Raw genomic sequence first — 21019 nt, forward strand, 5'->3', positions numbered from 1 at the left:
CAATGTGGATGAAGGCGACTCTTGCTTTGCCAATCGTTGCCTTGACATCTGCATTGGTTCCACCTTGTTGGTTGATGATGCTGCCCAAGTAAGGGAAACTGTACTTCCTCGAGAGAACTTCCATTAAGGATGCTTGGGTTGTTGCTATTGGAGTTGATCTTGAGGATTTTAGTCTTCTCCTTGTTGATGATGAGCCCACCATGTGCTGATGTAGCTGCCAGTCAGTCCATTGGTCTTTTTTTGCATCTGCTGCTGGCTGTGAGAAAGAAGTGGCAGGTCATCAGCAATGTCTAAGTCATCAAGCTGACTCCAAAGGGTCCACCGAATTCCATTCCTGCATTCACTGGTGGAAGTCTTCATGATCCAGTCGATGACGACAAGCAGACAAGCATCCTTGTCTTTAATCTGCTTAATTTGTCATAAAAGTGACAAGAGAACAGGACTCATCTGACCATGGAACCTCTTGTCAGCCAACAATCCAGTTACTTTTGAACCTCTAAAACTGGGCAAATATGTATAAAAAAAACAAAAAAGGTTGTACGTCCATTAATACAATGTTAATACAATGCTTAAACCCCTTGAGTCGAATCTTATAGTCTGCACTTTAGTTCTATGTTGTTTGATTTAAACTTAACTGTGGTGGTTTACAAAGGCAAAATTACAAAAATTTCAAAAGTCCAAAAACATATGGGCCTGTCCATATAAAAGCCCAGCTTCTTCAAGTCTTTTTGAGACACTCAGTATCTGAAGTTCAATGAGATTAAATTATAGAATTAAGTATGTGTATTTATAGTGGCAGCAGACAAGACTTTGAATTTTAAACCTTGTTAGTCAAAACTGACATCGCACTTAGTGAATGTAGGAGACTCAGACAATTTTGCTCATGGTGTTCCTTTCATCTTTGTTAAAGAGCAGACATTCACCAGAGGAAGAAAATCATGGGGAAAAACTTGCCCTTATTGAATTTTAAATTTCCTTCCATTACATGGAAACAGTATCACTTTTGACAGACCTTAATTTGAAATACTCACAGAGCAATAAAAAAAACAGAAAGACTACTCTCTTTAACATTAAACAATTTTAATGTCTTTATTGTCCAAAGATAGTGCAACACTTGTGATTTTAATGTCACTCCTTACAGCATCAACTGCAACACCACTCATTCAAACACACATAAAATTACTTGATGTCAAGAAGCAAGTCTCTCAGAAAAGGAAATTTTTTATCCATCATAAGAAACTTTATAGGAGCTCTATACTAACTATGTAAACATTGCAATGCAAATGTTCCTGTTGTAATTTCTTACAAAATAAAATAAAATAAACTTCTCAATGAGACTTTTAGAATGAACAACAGCTCCCTCAGAATAGTGCGCATACATTTTATATATTATACACTCGTTGTCATCAAAATATAATATTCAAGAAATCAAACAACACACAGTATTGGTCATATATTTACATTCTAGTCTGTGAATTGCTTCACCCATTCAGGTAAGCATGTTCCAAAGGTGGTTCTCACACTACAGATGATCAAGTAGACCAAGGATGATCTGACACATCAGTTTGTCCTTTATTGGCTGGAGTGAGTTTAACCGCCACAAGTAACCACGTGATATTTGACAAAAATATATATTGGCAGCTTTGTTTAAGTTTTGTTGGTATGATTGTCTTTTTTTAAGATCGAGGAAGGACCTGAGCGATTGTGTCCCGCGCGTTCTGAGTGAGCCGCTCTGGGAACCTGACCTCATACTCTACTATTAGGTCTCCCCGACGATCAGGTCGTTTGGGATAAGGTAGCCCTTCTCCACTAATTCGTCGCTTCATCCCCGGATGCACAATATCTGTTGATGACACAGTGACTGTTCTGCCATCTAGTGTGGGTGCATTGACTGTACAGCCACACAAAGCCTGGTGGATCAGAAGAGAAGAAGATAGAGAAGAAAAACATTAGGAATTCCAGTTAAGTTCATCTGTCATTTAGTTAACATTTAAACTGATTAAAAGAAAAATTGAAAAAGTATTTTTAAAGTTATATGTACTCTTAACTTACATCTCTGAGTGAGATCTTGGCGGTGTAAATGATGTCAGAGCCGTCACGTTTGAACACTGGATGTGGCTTGTCTTTCAACACAAATACAATGTCAGCTGGAATGTTTGTAGGAGTCTCGTCTCCCTCTTTAGGAAACGTAATTTTAGTGCCCTCTTTCCAGCCTTTCTTTATTTGTACCTCTAGGATTTTCTCTTCTTTCCTTAATGTTCGGCCATCAGGGTTCAGCCTTTTCCGAGAGATTTTCATTTTTTTGGTGCAACCCGACAACACTTCCTCCAAGGTCACCCGGAGATCATGAACTACAGGAGGATCCTGCTGCTTCTTTACCACACTAGTGTGACCGCCCATACCAGAGCTGAAGGAGCGAGGGAACCCACCCATTCCCCCCATTCCGCTGCCACCCATCCCAAAGCGGGCAAATGGGTCATCAGTGTCCATTTCCTCATCCATGCCTCCATTCCGCCCGCCAAAGAACTGTTCAAATGGGTTACGTCCACCGAAGAACTCTGCAAAGATGGCATGGGGGTCGCCCTGGAAGGTGTAGCTGAAGGTGCCAGGACCACCACCACCACCAGTAGGGCCTCCGCCTTTCAGTCCTGGAAACGTAGTAGAAACAATCAGATTAAAAGGATTCAGTTTGGGTTTGGCACACTGCAGTAAGTTTGTTTGGGTTTTTTTATTCTTGTAAGAAACAGTTGTTAGTCATCATTATCTTACTTTTGTGCAACTTATTTACTGCAAATTACTAATTTTAGATCTTTATTAGTAATGATTTAAAAATATCCCATACACTAATGAGGTTCACGTGAATGCTGCTATAAAGAGAATTTTATTATACCATGTTTTTTCGTTTAAACAATAGTATGAACAAAGTTATTCTGTGTTTTGATTTTGCAAACACCCTTTAAAGTACAAAAGCAGATGTGAAACTAGCATAACACTAAAATCAGCCAGGAAACAGGGCTAAAACACATTTGTCATGTTAGAATTAATAGCCCCCCACACCCCCCAAAAAGTGCCACAAACCACTGCTGTATAACCAAAGTTATACAGCAGCTGCTGTTTAACTGTGAGCCAAAATATTACTTGTCAGCATCCTTATTTGGAAATGCTCTCAGTTCAGGAGGTACCAAGAAGAATGTGAATAAATACAACATGAATGCTTGTGTAATGCTGTGATCCCTGGGGATAACTGAGGTTTCACTGCATGAGTGCACTGGATAACTGCACTGGATAGGTGATTTTTCACAATTTTACCAGGCTTTACTAGGAGTAACTTAAGTATTCCATGAGAGTAGCTGGGATATGTCCAGTTGGGTGCATGGGGTGGGACTGCCCCCCCCCCATACCAATACCCTTGCTCTAGAGTACTGTTAATCTCACAATGTCCATCATCATTGTCTAACAACATGAATAGGAGTAATGGTAGACTGCAGCGTAGTACAACGAGGACAACGCTGAAGCACTTGAAGGTTATGCTTCCACTTCACTATACTTTGGATGTAAATTTTGTAAACTGATATCCATTTGTTTTAAAGCTTTACTTTGTTGTTGACTTTGAAGACTTTAAACTATAAGCATATTATGCTTTATACTTTGGCTTGTTGTAACAATAAAACATTTACACTTAAGTAGAATTTTCTACCCTTTAAGGTTTTCGTGCACTAAAAATATCAACACCGAGGTTAGCTAGTCATCGTTACGGCCTAAAAGCCGAACCCCCCGCCCCCTTCCTGTCCCGTCAGATGCAGAACCCTCCAGCTTCTCTCCGTACTTCAGAGTTGTTGCAGAAACGTGCAATGCGAGTTTTGCCGTCAGCAGACCAGTTCTCCTGTCCTGGCTCAGAGACAAGCCACTGACTGAAGGTCGGAGGACAGGAGGATTGCCAGGACAGCGCCATGACACTCAGGATTATCCCAGTTTAGCCTACACATGTTCAGAACTGTTGTTTCCGCCCAGCCTTGTTGACAGCTCGTAGCCCCAAGTGTGTTAAATGTTATTCTGACAGCGCCTTGATGCCCAACAATATTGAATGATTAAGAAAACTTACCTTCTTCGCCAAAACGGTCGTATATATCTTTTTTCTTAGGGTCGCTCAAAACGTCGTAAGCTTCAGCAATCTCCTTGAATTTGTCCTCGGCTCCCGGTGACTTGTTTTTGTCAGGATGGTAACGCAGAGCTTGCTTACGATAAGCTTTCTTGATGTCATCCTCTGATGCTCCTTTCTTAATCCCCAAAATCTCATAGTAGTCTTTACCCATTTTAACCAACCAACGGTCTAAATTGTTGTAGCTGTTGGTAAATTGCTGGTGATGAACTTCTGCCGCACGTCCTCAGTCCTGTCTCAACTCGGTCCGCTCAGCCCCCCATATTTTCTTTATAAACAGTGTGGAAACTTCCAGAGTTTTCCATAACCAGCCTGAACAATCTCCTCGGTGACGCTGCGGGAGGGACACGCCCAGCGGGACGTCACGCCATGATGCCTTCATGTGCTGTCGGACATATTTCTCAACCTACGTTTCATGCCTGATCCAGGAGTGTCAAACATATTTTAGTTCACGGGCCACACACAACCCAGTTTGCTTTCAAAAGGGCCAGATCAGTACTCCAGTAAGTACTACAGAACAACCTACTCAAAACAGTTTCTGCTAATTAAGCTGAATTTGTTTTTATTTAAAATTATATTAATGACATATTAAGCCCTTTATGGCTAGACTCGTGTATGTATATGCATGTATGCTTTATAACACCAAATGGCCTCTCAGATCATCTGATCGGGGTCTCTTTCAACAATCTTATATTAAAACCAGAGTTGATCACTCATTTGAGGTTGGAGTGCATAAACTTTGGAGAAGCCTTCCTCATCCTGTCAGGGCAACTGAATCTGTGGTCTGTTTCAAGGCACTGCTGAAACCCCCTTTTTATAGGTCAGCTTTTCTGAATCCTTCTCCTATTATTTTTGTTTCTGGTATGTTTGGCAGCCCTCACTGTCTTGATAAACATAACTTTAGGTTTATTTTGATGCAAAACAAAATCACAAGTCCACTCTTGATTACTCCAAAATATTTCAAACATTAGAAAAAATCCATTCCTACATGTCCCCTGGGATTATTGGCTTGGCACACCAAATGCAGTCAGTCTGAAGCTGAGTGAACTGCTGGCAGGAACTTCCACGCTTGGGTGCGGCCCAGATTTAAGACAAATAAATTCACTGCTTACTGACTGGCAGAGTGGTGAACAGGAAGGTGTAACAATAACACTGTGCCATCAGGAGGGATCAGCCTTTTTTAGACCTGTTACCTCATTTAGAGGAAAGCAGACAAGAAACATGTGAAAGAGATACAGAAACTGCCATGTTTGATGGGATTAAACTGCTCAACTTGGCTCTATTCTACCATGTAGCCGCATCTGGAAGCCCACTTTTTCATCTCTTTAAACTGCATTTTTTTTAAATCTCTGTTTTGCACGAACTGATTTAAATGTTGAAGCTAGATAATACATAAATGTAATGATTTGCAGCGATTGCTAAGACCACCTTTTCATTGTTATTATTATTATTATTATTATTATTATTATTAATCACTTATTTTAAAAAAGGATCCAAGCTAAATCTGACTTAAGTACAAAACACAAAATTCTTCGTCATGTGAAGGAAAACCTGTTTTCCAGGCGAGTGCTGCTGCCAGTACTAACTGAAAGGGTGGTAACAGAAAGACCCACCCAAATCACTGTAGCAGTGTCCTTTTTTTTTTTTTTTTTCATAGGACGACAGGCAGGGTACACCCTGAACAGGTCGCCAGTCTATTGTAAGATTAACAACACACCAGACTGAGTAGAGACAGACAACCATTCACACTCATACATTTGGCTAGTTTAGAATCACCAGTTAACTTAATCCTAAACCTTGTGTGTGTGTGTGTGTGTGTGTGTGGGGGGGGGGGGGGGTTGCTGCTCTCATTCCCTTTGCTTATTACCAACCCACAGCTGCATGTTGAGCAGCATGCAGAAGAATTTTGGAGGCTTGCACAGAAGCACTTTTACACCAGTTGAAAACAACTAGGTAAATAGGTATAGGTAAACAAAGTTACATAGGTAAATAATGTGTATTTACCTATGAGCAGTGGCAAACTGACACAATCGGACTACCATACGTTAAGCACAAATCTCAACTGCATGTTGCTCGACTTGGACGATGCTGTCCATTGGTCAAATGTTGAGTGGTTGAAAAGTGATTTTGAAAGAGGAAATGGAGTGACAAAAGAGTCCACCAGTAATGTGACAAAGAAAAACATACAGAGACAGTAATGCATTAAATTTGAGACATTGAAGTGACACATGACAGGTAATTTAAAAAATCAAACTTTATTAATACAACACTTAATTTACAAGGATAAGATGACCCATTAGCTGGAATAGATGACCCAAAGATCTAGCAAACATTTAGTTTAAATGATGTAGTTCCAGTCAAAAAACATCCAAAGTAAAAGCAATTAAACATTTAAAAAAAAGTACTAGATAACTGAGAACGAGTGACTGCAGGAAAAAAACGTTTTTTACAATCTCTTGTTCACTTGAGAGAGCTGCCCTTTAGACTACAAAAAAATCCAACAATATCGGCGTAGAGGCGACCGCTCCCAATGCTCAAGTCCCATTGGCTACATCCCTGATAAGCCGGGCGTGTACGCGCAATTGATGCGGGAGCTGATTGGCTGCGGCGCGATCGCAGTGCTGACCTATGGTGCACGGCTCTGTGCCTCAGCAGTTGTGTATTACTTCGCTGATTGGACGCTCTCCTGTCACTCATCTGGGATACTAAGGAAGGGGTGCAAACTGCCAAGATGAAGCACTACGAGGTAAGTAGTATCTATGAAACTTTATCCGTCAGTGGGGCTACAAATGAATTAATTAAATAATCCCACAAGTTCCCAGACAATTCTCCAAATCAGCGAAAAGAGGTTCAAATTTAAAGCTTTAAACGTGAGCAGTGAAAATAGCACGCTGCTGCATCGCCGCCTCTCATATACTGTGCCCTATATGAACGAGGTGCTGTGGCCTGTTGTCGTTAAAATCGCGGTTTAATTGGCTAATCCTGTATCCGAAACACAAACAACACCCGCTGATATGATTAATTATACTTAAGCTGAGCGTTTGATAAGTTCTCATTGTAAATTGTAGGCTACTTCTCTGTTAGCTGAAGACTGATAACTGGGTGTAGGATAATGCTCGGCATCATCGCCATCTCTGGCCGGAGTGACTCATGGCGCTTCTTATCTTATTCTTACCCAATGCAGGTGAACGGTCAAGTGCGCAATCTCAGCACTTCTAAATTAACCCCCTGTAGTATAACTGTGGGTTAAAAAATAATTTTAAAAAATACATTTTAAATGAAGTGGAATGAGTAAAATAATTGAGATATTTGTATATTAAGAAGGAAAAACGTACATAGGGGCCTCTTTACTGCTTTATCACAAACGTGAAAAGCTTCCTGTTGCAAGCAGCCGTTTTACTTGTGCAAGCACCTTACGTTTCTCCAGATGTTAACAGTTTCATGAGCACAAAAAAACCCATCAGACAGGATCTGAAGCAGTCTGACAGAAACCAACCCACCCAGTAACTGCTCTGGCTCCCCCTTTCTCCGTTGACACGTGTCGCTTTTGAGACCTGTTGGCAGGATTCGAATTTAAATGAGAAAAAAAGACCGAAAATGATTAAAAAAATATATCAAAGAACAAACTACATTAGATTATCTCTGAAGTAAAATGCATACTCGTATGCTTTTAAATTTTATAATACAATAAATCATTTATTAAACATTGGTTTAATTTAACAATTTAGTCTTTTTCACACTGCATCAACTTTATTTGCACTGTAAGGGCTTTTTTCCATGCTTACAGTTTGTCTACAGCACACTAGGGCATGCAGCCCTTATGTTGAGTTAATTTAAAAAAAAAAAAAGTACATTTCATTGATTTATGACTACTTATTGTACTTCATTACTTTTCTGGTGATTTCCTCTAACTCTGGCTAAAACCAGTATGGGAGGGTGCCAAACATTCCTCAGTACTGGATAAAAACTTGACTGGCCAATGTGGCATAACTGTCTCTTAAGATCTCTGATCAAGCTGCCTGACTCACCTTATCTCGTCAGTTATCACTTGAACCAGCTAAAGGGCTTGAACTTGAGTACAAGCCCTTTAGCTGGATTTGAAAATTCTAAACATTTTAGATGTGTACATGGAGTTACTGTGTAATAACCACATGTATGCCAGAGCATCATGGAATCACATACACCAGGTGTTTATACTAACATTTGTGACTCAGATTATTTGGCAAAAACACCTATTAAATTGGTCAGTATTCATAAATATTAAGCATGGTTGTTCATTGACTTTTGAAGCAAAATGCACATGTTAAACTTTAATTAACATCATATCTGTGGTTCTTTGTCTCTTTTGGAAACCAAACAGCTAACCTGGATTCAGAGCGCTCTGTTATCTTGACTAACTTGACTTGAGCTAAAATCAATCCACCACATCCTGGGCTCTGTACGATGAAGTGAATTCAACATACCCAGGGTATCTTTCTGTTATCTAGATTCACTAAGTCAGAATAAGCAGTCACATGAAGCAGATTATTAACTACCTAATACTCGGGTTTCTCCTCTAATCTGGCACATGACCTTCTCCGTAGCAGGTTAGGTTCACAGCATAAGTTACTATGGCGATCTCCAAAAGTTGATTCTGTTCATCTGGACGTAGCGTTTTCAGTGGGAGAAACTATGGCAATGTAGCCCAATAACAAGTGAACCACCTTTGTAGTCCTGAAAAATCAGGTTTACCCTAAAATTAACTGGATAACACGAAATATATATATGTGTGTGTGTGTGTGTGTATATATGTGTGTATATATATATATATATATATATATATATATATACGTATTTTGTAAAATATATATACGTATTTTGTAAAATATATATACGTATTTTGTAAAATATATATACGTATTTTGTAAAATATATATACGTATTTTGTAAAATATATATACGTATTTTGTAAAATATATATACGTATTTTGTAAAATATATACGTATTTTGTAAAATATATATACGTATTTTGTAATATATATACGTATTTTGTAATATATATACGTATTTTGTAAAATATATACGTATTTTGTAAAATATATACATACGTATTTTGTAAAATATATACATACGTATTTTGTAAAATATATACATACGTATTTTGTAAAATATATACATACGTATTTTGTAAAACATATATGTATTATGTAAAACATATATGTATTATGTAAAACATATATGTATTATGTAAATACATATGTATTTATTTTTTGAGTTAATCAGTTTAATCTCTGTTTTAATGCATTTACACTAGATAGCACCAGAGAGCAACTTCACAGTCATCAACATGTAATGAGTATCTAGAAATGTGTAGAAAAACCAAAATGTTTCTACTTATATTGGTGAAATATTTTAAAATGATCTCTTACCTTGAATAAATAGGTTCTGTGTGGTCATTATTCAAGTCCACTTAAGCTTGGTGCTCCCTGTTTCCCACTCTCACCCCAGAGTGTATTAGCAGCACAGACTGTCACTGCCAGAGCTTTTATATAGATAGATGAGACGGGGGGAGGTGCTCAGGCGAAGGGGGTGCCTGACACAGAAACTGAGATAGGGATATTTCCCCAAAGTCTCTGCAGCAGTGTCATGTGTCTGGGAAGAAAAAAAAATGAGGCAATCTATGTGACTACTTTTTTCAGGACAATAATTAACTAATTAAATCACTTCATTTAATCAGACAGGCTGCCTTGCAAAAATGACAAAACAATGGTCAATGAGTCATCTGAGTCTTGTTGTACATTAAATCAAAGCGATGTGAAGGTGAACAAGTGTTCACAATTCTGACATTTAAAACTTAAATACTAAATTATGAGCGACACTAAGTTATTTTTTTAGTTATTCATCTATTTTTTAAACCAGAATAACATTCAATTTTAGCCCCTGTTTAAATCTGATGTTTGGATACAGGTAGTGGACATACCGGTAATTTGTTACTCAAGATGGTCTGCATTTACACGTCCAAATCCAAGTTCGGATCTGATCCTGCTGCCACTTGTGACTGCATGTCTTTCATTCATTTTTTGAAATTGTATCCCAAGTCTCCGTCCTAAGGTAGTGGAATGGCAAAGTTTGCCAAGGGGAATGCCCTGACTAAGCCCTCAGACGGGGGGGGTATTATCACCCTGAGGTGGCAGAAACAGGCGACTGTAGTCGTATGTGACTGAGACATCTGGCTGTTCAGTTTGGTTTCATACTGTAAAACTCCTGTAGGCTGTGATAGTGAAACCTTAAACTGGTGTCACAGTGTTTACGGATGGACATGGGGGTTGAAGTTAGGAGAAGATTGAATGTCAGCATAGTGTGGTTAACAGTAAAAGCGTGACATCACAGAATAGACACAGATGGGTGTGGGGTCTGTAGGGAGAGGTCGGGTTATGTGGACTTAGCAGGAGGTGTTTTATATTTAGCTGGGTAGAGGAAGACTGGGGGGGTCTAACTAGAAAGGGGTGTTGTCACTCTACCTCTCCTTCATCATTCTACTTAGCTGGGAGTTGAGAAGTGTCAGTGGTCATCAGGCGTCTGTTTTTAGGAACGAGTTATATTTCAAATGCAAGTCACTGCAGCTCTGAAAGGAAGCTACTCCTCTCAGCTCTGGAAGTTTCTTTAATGATAAACACAGGTGACAGCTGGGGAATACCGGGCATTCCTACATATGCGCACAAACACACACACACACACACACACACACACACACGCGCGCGGCATATGTTTGTGCTGCAGGGGTCGCCTGGGAGTTAAAGTGGCACAACAGAAGTGAAGGAATGAGTGGGGTGCAGACAGGGAGGGAGGGAGAGTAAAAGAATGACAGAGGAGGAGGAGGAGGAGGAGAAGGAAGAGGGAGAGACAGAGACAGATTTATTTCCACAGCTGAGAGCCTCCTCTCTCTTCTCCAGCTTAGCCTGCATCTGAGATAAACATTTGAGAGGTGGAGAGTGACGAGAGAACTGAGGGGAAGACGGGAATAAACCGAGAGCAGGAGAAGAACTGTGGACATGGATGCCCTAGCATTAGAGGCCACAGGCAACAAAAGGGTGGCTAACGGGGCAGTAGTGCCGGCCCCGCTGCCGGTCCAAGCCCAGAGTAAACGCAAACCTGCCAAAAAAACTAAAAAGGCTGTTGTTTTCTTTGAGGTGGAGATTCTGGACGCCAAGACCAAGGACAAGCTCTGCTTCCTGGACAAGGTAAGACATCATTCCTCTTTTTTTACACATTTGTGGAACCTTTTTTTTTTCTTAAATATTTATGCAACTTTAATTTTACTTTCACACCTAACTTACTTTGATACCCGATCTTTTTAAAAACTGCTTGTGCACATGTAATCTTTGCTTCTCTGCTCAGTCCAATAGATCCAATATTTCTCTCCTTATATTTCAGTAGAATGGTCTTTTTATGTAAGTCAGGTGTTTTCTAGAACATGGAAAAGCTGCTATAGCTGTAGTCCCCACTGTCTGTCAGTGGGTGTGCACAGCCTCTGAGTGCTGCTGTCTGTCAATGGTGCACACACTGAAGTGCCTTTCATACATACAGCACAGCACTACTGGTTTTATTCATCTGTATATGGTAGAGGTTATTGACGCACATAGAAGAAGACATGTACAAAATAAGAGTAACAACTGCAGCCTAATGCAGTCTGTGTTACGTCTGTAGCCTGTATTTATTCCCACACTTATTATTTTGGAGGGGTCGGACAGACGGTTCACTTAAAGCACTGGGCATTACAATATAAATGCAATCACAGTTGTGCATGGCCTCAGAAATGCATGCGCTTATGTGCAGTGAAATATGTTGATAATGTATGATAAAATATTGCTAGACGCTTTGAAGGCATTCCCATGTTGCACTATGACACTTTATAAAATGTGACCAGAACCACTTTTCAGTGGTTGCCTGGTGATTGTTAACAATCATAAGTAGGTGTGACGAACAGCTGGTTGCTCAGAAGTTCAACATGCAGCACCTTCCACCTTTGGGGAAGCACTTTTGAGGTTATAGGACACCTGGTATGAGGCATCCTGTCTCCAAACAGTCACAACTCAACTCAGACTGACTGCTGTCTGTTATGCATATTGGCAAAGGTTTGCAAGTAGCCGTGCAATTTTTAGACACAGACAGATTTTCAGCAGTCAGTCTGAGCCGATGACCGTAACTCATCTGCAACTCACCGCTTTGCAGTTAGAGACTTGATTCAACTGGTTGCCAACTGGTTGTATTCTGGTTAATCTGGATCCTGCAGCAACTATTTCTCTATCTGTAGAGGGATTTCTATTTCAAATCTATGTGCTTCTGGCTGGATTCTGGATAAAGGTAGCTAATATGATTATCAGTGTATGCAGACAGCATCAGCATCATTACCCCTTGTTTGTCACTGTCTGGTCAGTGGTATTAATCATGACAATTATATTGATCTTATATATATATATATAAAGTGTGTGTATATGTATGAGATTCAGGTTTGACCCTGTTTAACCACTCCGACAGTCTTTGAAAAATGTGAATATTTCTGCTTTTATGCTGTTTGTTCCAAAATGTGATTGAACCTGTTTGAAGATACACAAGATATTAAGACAAAAAACAGGAACAATAGTCTGTCGATTGCATCGGTTTAACTTTAACAGCTTTAGTAGCTATAAAATCTATCACAACAGAAGCTGAATTAGTACAAGATCGCTTTAGACTTGACATTAATTGACATTTTAACGTCAGTTTTAAAATTCTTTTTAATTTTGAAGTGTGCCCTGTTTCACTGCTGCAATACAACAAACCATTTACACCGCTGTTACATTTGACCAATGTGTTGACTGATGGACTTCAGTTGTGTTTACAGTTGGGACTAAGTGGGTATCAGTACTGCATTAGCCATATTTACTTTGAAAGGATGTTTAAGCCAGCTTTATCAGACATATTTACAGTTATTTCTACTCCCCCTGTGCTTTTGTTATTGTAATGTTTGACAGATTTAAATTGTTAGTGCTCAGCCTGCAGGTTATTGCTCTTGCATTAGAACTGTTTAGTGTATTGTTGTTGTGAGTCCTGTGAGTGTAGAGTTGCATTAGTCAAATTCACGGTGTGATCAGCCACGGCAGACTCGGCTTATTAAAGGCCACTCCTCAGAACCGCAGAGTATAAGGTTGTATCCTTATTGGATTATACTCTGTTGTCAGTTTAGCAGAGTTTCTATGGTGATAACATCATCAATCTTACCACCTCTTTGGAGGCAGCTTGACAGATGTGACAGATATAGATTTGGATCTGGACAGAAGGCCCTTTGGGAGAGAGGTTTGGTCCTCCAAAGTAGGCTAACGGAGCTAAACTGACAAGCTGTGTGACACATTTAAAAAAAAAAAAATAAAAAATAAAAATCAAGTTCTGTATTATGTCTGGCTCGGTGTGTGTATATGACTGACTAACTGACTTCATACTAAATGAGGCCTGCAGAAAGAGTGGGAGTTCAGAGAGGTGGTTGGTCCATCTAATTCAACCATAGTGATGTCACCCTGCTGAAAATGGCATGTGGTCTTCGGGGGGACATGAACAGAAGCCAAGTCAATTACAGCAGCAGACCTGCTCAGTCTACTACTGATTTGTCACACGATCTTTGAAAGCTAAGACACTTTAACAGGCAGATGATGACAGAGTGTAAAGCAGTATCTCCTTACACTCCTTGTGAGCACTGAAATAAGCAATCAGCAAGACAATGCAAGTTTGATTTAAAGCTTAAAAAATAGTTCACATCCTTTCTTAAAGACAATTGCAGAGATGGCTTACCATTGCTAAACTGTCTACACTGAAAAGTGCTGGCCTGGCTAAGAAATTGTATCTCTGGGCCTTTGATAAATAGTTTATCCAAACTTGATGCTATCAATCAAACTCATAAAAAGCAAATCATAAGCCTATTTAACAGTTGAATTTTAAAATAAAAAAATAATGGGGTTAAGTGGTTCTATAGTAATATACAGTTACATATCTGAAACATGAAATTCTTTCCTATTAAATCTTACTTGAATATTTATTACATTGCATTTGTTTGGGGACTTTTGATTGTGTAACATTCTCAATGCACACTACCTCGCCTTATGTTTTGTTTTTGCACTTTTTAACATTGACATTTTTAATGGCATTTTAGTCTTAACATAGTATAGTGGTTCTCACACTGTGCAAAAAAGGTCCCTGGTTCCCAGATGGAAAGAAACGCAGGCTCGTTATTGATACTCACAGCTTGCAGACAGCAGCATTTTAAAGTTTAAGTAAAGGAAAGGCATTTTCCTTTTGCAATGAGCTACTGCTGTTTATGAGACTGTACCTAATTCAAAGAGCGAGTCTACTGAAAAAAGGTGCCCGCAGCAGCGTTATGGTACAATAGTAGTGACCCAGCAGTATATCCAGTGACATACTATAAACCAAATGTAAGCACAAATTTAGCTTAGGTAGTGTTTTCCCTGGAAATTTTAAGAAAAAGTATAAAACAACTGTCTCTAGTTTAATTAAATTAACTTAACCTTATCGTGGTTAAAATATTGTCAAATAATAAAACAGAAAAATATTTTGTACCAAGGAGTTGAAGCTTGGGTTGAACTTTTTAACTAAATGCTTAAAACCTTCATTTTCAATCTGCTTGCTCTTCCTGTCATATTCAGTGCAGTTAGCGAGTGCTCCAGCAATTCTTGAGGTCATTTGTTTACATTAAGTTCACTGACCACCAGTTACTACCATCTCCTCTTCCACTGCCTTGTTGTACTTGATGGTGTTTTTGCCTTAACTGGTGAAAGAAACAGTTTTCTTGTATGTGTTGTTTGTTAGAGGAGGTTGAAGTACCTCCCTTTGAAGGTAAACAAATCAGAGGCTAAGGCACAGCTCTCGCTGTCAGACTTGCCCGGGCTTGTCTCAGTTTTATGGGCACTAGTAAGTGGAACAGGATCAGAATCAAATACTTAGTCCCCAAGGAAAATATGTTGTTACAGTTGCTCTAAGACAATAAGAACAGTAACAGACTGAACTAAATTACACATCCACCCATCCATTCGCTTCCGCTTATCCTTTTCAGGGTCACAGGGGGCGCTGGAGCCTATCCCAGCTGTCATAGGGCGAGAGGCGGGGTACACCCTGGACAGGTCGCCAGTCTGTCGCAGGGCCAACACACAGGGACAGACAACCATTCACACTCACATTCACACCTAGTGACAATTTCGATTATCCAATTAACCTATCCCCACAAGCTGCATGTCTTTGGACGGTGGGAGGAAGCCGGAGTACCCGGAGGGAACCCACGCAAACACGGGAACAACAGGCAAACTCCACACAGAAAGACCCTGGCCTGATGGTGGAATTGAACTCAGGACCTTCTTGCTGTGCGGCAACAGTGCTAACCACTGTGCCACCGTGCTAAGACAATATATTATAAAGTTACAAAATATAAGAAATAGCTCTAATATTTATAAATAGCTCAATTATAGATATCCAGATATTTTGTTTGAATGCATGCCTCCTTAGCTTAAACAGATAAAACCACTTGTTCAAATAATTGTGATAGTGATTATTACTTTAAACAACAAGATTCAAGCTAATTGCAGGGTTTAACTGTTTGTTGTCCTGTAACAACTGTTCATGTCCATATTTACCTTTGTGCGCTCTTCGTGTTTCTGTTTCGTCGTCATTCCTTTTTTATATTGGGGGGTTGTTGAGCCATTGCTGGCAGCCTGGCATGAGGTTGTGTACTTTGGCTGTGCGTCTCTGTGCCAAGTTTCTTTGAAACCCTAATACCAGCTGTTAAATAGCTCCCATCCATGGAGTGTGCGCACACAGTCAAAGCTAAATTTACCCCTAATCACTATCATGAATGGAAAACAGGGTTATTATCTGTTCCTTTGTGTGTACATGTCCCTGCACTTATTTATTGTGATGTTATTTGTAGGTTGAGCCAAATGCCACCATCGGGGAGATCAAGTCTATGTTCCACAAAAGCCGTGAGTGCCATCTGTCTGCAGCCTCATAAATCTAAGTCAAGATCAAGGAAATCTTCTAACGTAGCCTAGATAAATACTTCACAACAGTCTTAAGAAGATCTGTTTTCTGTTTGTTTCAGATCCTCAGTGGTACCCAGCCCGACAGTCCATTCGCCTCGACCCCAGTAGGTCCACTTAAATCAATGTTCTCCTTCTGACTTGAAATCATTTATTTTTATAATTTATTTATTTTAAATACATTTTAAATCTCATATTAAGTAACGTGTGTTTTTTCAGAGGGGAAGTCTCTGAAGGACGAGGACGTTCTGCAGCATCTTCCTGTAGGGACTACAGCCACCTTCTATTTCAGAGACCTGGGAGCTCAGATCAGCTGGGTCACAGTGAGTACAACACAAAGACAGCTCCAAAGACAGGAACATATTGTGCTGCCATGAACGGGTCCAACAGCCCTGTCAAGCCCAAATACATCAGTGCAAGTGGGATCAAGCAGAGCTATATAGAGTTTTCCCTGTGTGTATAAATTGAGTGTGTGTTTGTGGGTCAGACGTTTAGACCCAACTTTGAGGTTAACTTGCTACACAGAAGTCCACTTTGACAGTGAAGGTTGTTTTGACTCTGCGGGGAGATGCAGGACAAGCAGATGGAAAATAATATATGACCAAGGTTAAAATGACTGAGAGTGTATGTTCATTGTTTGAGTCTCCAAAGTTCTGACTAATCTATTCTACTTTCTTGTTTGTTTGTTTTTTCAGGTTTTCCTAACAGAGTACACCGGTCCACTGGTCATCTATCTGTTGTTCTACTTCAGGGTTCCCTTCATCTACCCACCCAAATATGACTTTACCACCAGTAAACACTGGGTTGTACAGTGAGTGTCTCAAACACACTTTCAGAACACTTGTGTAGTCAAACAGAGCCTGCGTGTCCTCTTTTGTGACCATCTCAACAGATTAAATAGAAGATTAATAACACTCTTGTACGTGTCATCTAAATATAAAGCTTTAGCTGTAGTAAACAACATTGTAAGCTGAGTGTTGTAAACACTTCTGATGAGTTTTATCCCTAATTGTATATCAAATACAAACACTGATAAGCGGACATTAAAGTATTTGCCTTATTTTAGCTCAGTGGTGTCAAATGTGGTCGTATAGTGTGAACATTGCACATTTAGGATTTTAACGATATTTTGCAATCCAGAATGGATCGCATCAGGAGAGTCTCAACTGAATTTGAGAGTCAGGGGTTTGAATCATTGAGGGTTTTTTCTTTTGCACATTTTCTGGGATAGGATCAAACTAATGACCTGCCAGAACTTTAGATGTAGACTACAAACTGTGTTCATTGGTTTATAAATGGATTTTATTAAATGTGAACTAGTCTGTAGTCTGACAAAACCCCAGAAACTTGCTGTAAGCAGTCAAAAGAAAGTTGCACTAAATAATCTAAACTAAAAGAAGCATTGCTTTGTTTGTAACTTAATGAAGGACGCCTATGTTATTTATTTATTTTAAAAAGGCTGATGGGTTATTGTTGTCACCCTGCCGGGGAGGCAACATGGGCTCCCAAGTTCGAGATTTGGGGTGGTGTAGGGGTTTTTGAAATTCATACCATAGGTGCATCTGCTACAAATCTTGGCTGAGTGAATCCTGGTGACCTTGAGGTCAAGCTCAAGTTTTCTCAAAATCTTGTGAATCTGATCACTTAAAAAGGAAGTCATGTAGGATTTTCAAATCCATACCATAGGTTTGAATCCTGGTGATCTCAAGGTGAAGGTCAGAGGTCAAGTACTCTAAAAAATCACCTAGGATTTTTTTTTTTAAAATCCATACCATAGGTTAAGAGGTTTCAAAAATACTAGCAGCCGCCAATATTTTTTAAGTTATTTTTTAGATAAATGTAATAAGGCTAATCAAGTGTCTATATTTTTCCAGTCTTGCCTGTATGTGTCACTCTTTCCACTACGTTAAGAGACTCCTGGAGACGCTGTTTGTCCATCGCTTCTCTCATGGAACAATGCCGTTACGCAACATCTTCAAGGTGACTTAAAATTGCATATCATTTACATTCGTCCATGTTACCTTACCTCACACGAATTTGTGTTTTGAAGATCTGATTTAAATGAGTACAAGATGAAAAGTGTTTAATTTTCTGACTGAAAATGTTGGGCTGACAATGTTTCTGTCACATTCTGTTTTAGAACTGTACCTACTACTGGGGCTTTGCAGCATGGATGGCTTATTACATCAACCACCCGCTATATACGCCACCCAGTGAGTATGCATGCAGCTACAATTTCTTACAATCAACGCTCACACGTGCCAGTGTGTCATTGTAACTCTTTTTTTCCCTTTGCTGATTACAATGATTGCCTCTCTTGCAGTTTATGGGGAGCAACAGATCAGAATTGCCCTCATCATATTCTTGGTAAGAACATATCTATGCTTAGATTTTTTTTAAACATTGTTTTTTTGTTTTTGTTTTTTTAAATTTAACATGTTAGGAGTGACATGGTTTCTTTTTCCAGTTCTGTCAGATCGGCAACTTCTCCATCCACATTGCTCTTCGGAACCTTCGTCCACCAGGTAAACACACCTGTCAAATCTGTACATCATTATCTCCATGCCTTTTCTTCTCTTTCTAGATATAATACTTGAAGAGTATTACTTCAGAAGAAGTTTGTTCTGAATGTATGATTTAAATATTTCCTAATAGAAAATGACAAAAACTCAAACTACACCTATGACTATGAACAAAAAGTGACTTCCTCAAGATATTGATAAGTTATGATGAAGTATAATATGTGACACTAGATACTGAAATTTTCAGTGTAAAATAAAAGCTTCATATAGAACCCTGTTTTCTTGTGTGTGTGTGTGTGTGTGTGTGTGTGTGTGTGTGTGTGTGTGTGTGTGTGTGTGTGTGTGTGCTATTTTCATAGTCCAAATCTGACTGAAAAATGTTGGTCTCTTTGCAGTCTCAGTAGTTTTAAACAAAACATTATTCTGTCAACAAATAATAAAACTAAAGATGACTGCATGGATTGAAAATATTTTGAATTTTCATTCACCCACCACCCTAAATCCAGGCTCTAAGACCAGGAAGATTCCCTATCCAACCAAGAACCCCTTCACCTGGATCTTTCTGCTGGTCTCCTGTCCCAACTACACCTATGAGGTAACAGGTTTAATGACTTGGGTGGCTAATAGTATTCTGTCCACTGTAGTAAAAAATCAGTTTTAAGAAGGGTCATTGATGCTTTAACCATGCAGCTGAATGTACTCTCACTTGAGTATATAAATTGTAGTGTCTCACTTGTATTGAAGTATGTTCAGTTTGTTAAACTGTGGGGTGAGCCAGTATAGGTCTGGGGGGAAAATATGGATTGAAACTGCAGATTTAATCTTTTTCCCCCCTATGCTTTTCCTTCTGCTTTAATTCAACTCGGACCCTTTTATTGTTAACAGCTTTTTTCCTTCTTCTCAAGGGGGAGCAAGTCTGAAGGGTTCAGAACTGCTGCATTAACCAAAGAGTTTGCTGCCCTCTAGTGGCATTAGTACATTTTTATCACATAACTGGCTTTTCTCCTAGAGAGAATTATACATTGTTCATTTGTAACTTAAAAGCCAAGTGCCAAATATTGGGGAGGTTCCACCACAGCTCTCATCTGTCACGTTATGGACCCAGGAACTTCTGTCTTACAACAGATCTTTGGGACTTGTAGTTGGATTGGTGGAGCTCTGTTTGACTATCTATAGCAGATAATCTAGTGTTTAGAATCTGAAGTCTGGAAATTAGGTCAATGGTGGTGAAAAAAAACGTTATTTGTCCCACCAGATTTTAAATCTGACTGTAAAATAAATCCATTGTGTAGTTACCTCATTAATCTTTTATGGAAAAAAAGTCATTTCCATCACATGTATATGGATTCATAAAAATCCAAACTCTCAGTGTACTGCTCACTGTTGACAGCCATCTCTGTAAGAGTGTAGTGACAAAGGAACCAGATAAGGGGAAAAGGAAAGCTTATGTGTCACATCCTTCTCCTTCCTCCTGCAGTTGGGCTCCTGGCTTGGTTTCACCCTCATGACCCAGTGTCTGCCAGTGGCCTTCTTCACTTTGGTGGGCTTCATCCAGATGACCGTTTGGGCCAAGGGGAAGCACCGCAGCTACCTGAAAGAGTTCCGAGACTACCCTCCTCTCCGCTCACCCATCCTGCCTTTCATCCTGTAGAGGACTAGTCAGCACTGCCTGTTTGTAGGAATCAAACCCTCCCCTTTTCCTTGCTCTAAAATCTACACTGGAACTTGGACTGGGAAAAAGGAGCCTGTTTTTTTTTTTTTTTTTTTTTTTGTCCCATGATGTTCAACCTTTGTTTTCCCTTCCTGTAATCTGCCCCCTTTTGTCTTGTGTGAGAATGTAAAACACTAGTATTGCTCTAATTTTTTTTATTGAAGACAGACAAACCCTGATTGGTAAATTGAGTTTTGATGTGTGTTTGCTTTCCCAGAGCAGTTTTCACCTTTAAACTAACCAGTGTATATATGACACCACAGTTCCTCTTTTTTTCATCCAGTACTGTTGTTTAGGGGTTGATTTTGCACCTGGTGATATTCAGCATAGAGTTCTCAGTTTTTATTTCCATAAATCCAAATCTGAAACCGTGACAGAACTTAATTTGTTAATGTCTGATGTAATTTATTAAAAAAAGTAAACCAACATGTGGTTGTGTCATTTCAGATTAATTCATGACATCTACACTACTTGAAAACTACCTTTTAAAACAGGAATGTTCAAATGAGTCAAAATCATTTTTAAGGTGAAATGGTTCACCTGAATAGGCTGAGTTGTCTTTTATAACAT

The 21019-nt window shown here is 39.3% G+C and overlaps 2 protein-coding genes across 2 annotated transcripts; one reads left to right on the forward strand and one right to left on the reverse strand.

Moving 5' to 3' along the window:
- Positions 1-1075: 1075 nt before the first annotated feature.
- On the reverse strand, positions 1076-4602 carry dnajb1b (DnaJ heat shock protein family (Hsp40) member B1b). The gene is made up of 3 exons (XM_003449971.5): positions 4103-4602; positions 2053-2648; positions 1076-1910 (listed from the first exon to the last, which is right to left on the reverse strand). The coding sequence occupies exons 1-3, from the start codon at positions 4311-4313 to the stop codon at positions 1677-1679; spliced, it is 1041 nt and encodes a 346-aa protein (XP_003450019.1). The 5' UTR covers positions 4314-4602; the 3' UTR covers positions 1076-1676.
- Positions 4603-6770: 2168 nt separating this feature from the next.
- Positions 6771-20875, forward strand: tecrb (trans-2,3-enoyl-CoA reductase b). Its single transcript, XM_003449972.5, has 12 exons — positions 6771-6905; positions 11330-11380; positions 16108-16159; positions 16279-16323; positions 16436-16539; positions 16912-17027; positions 18091-18196; positions 18357-18429; positions 18540-18583; positions 18684-18741; positions 19245-19333; positions 20216-20875. The coding sequence occupies exons 1-12, from the start codon at positions 6891-6893 to the stop codon at positions 20387-20389; spliced, it is 927 nt and encodes a 308-aa protein (XP_003450020.1). The 5' UTR covers positions 6771-6890; the 3' UTR covers positions 20390-20875.
- Positions 20876-21019: the final 144 nt, after the last annotated feature.

This window comes from Oreochromis niloticus, linkage group LG6, assembly GCF_001858045.2.
Source record: "Oreochromis niloticus isolate F11D_XX linkage group LG6, O_niloticus_UMD_NMBU, whole genome shotgun sequence".
NCBI classification, from domain to species: Eukaryota; Metazoa; Chordata; class Actinopteri; order Cichliformes; family Cichlidae; genus Oreochromis; species Oreochromis niloticus.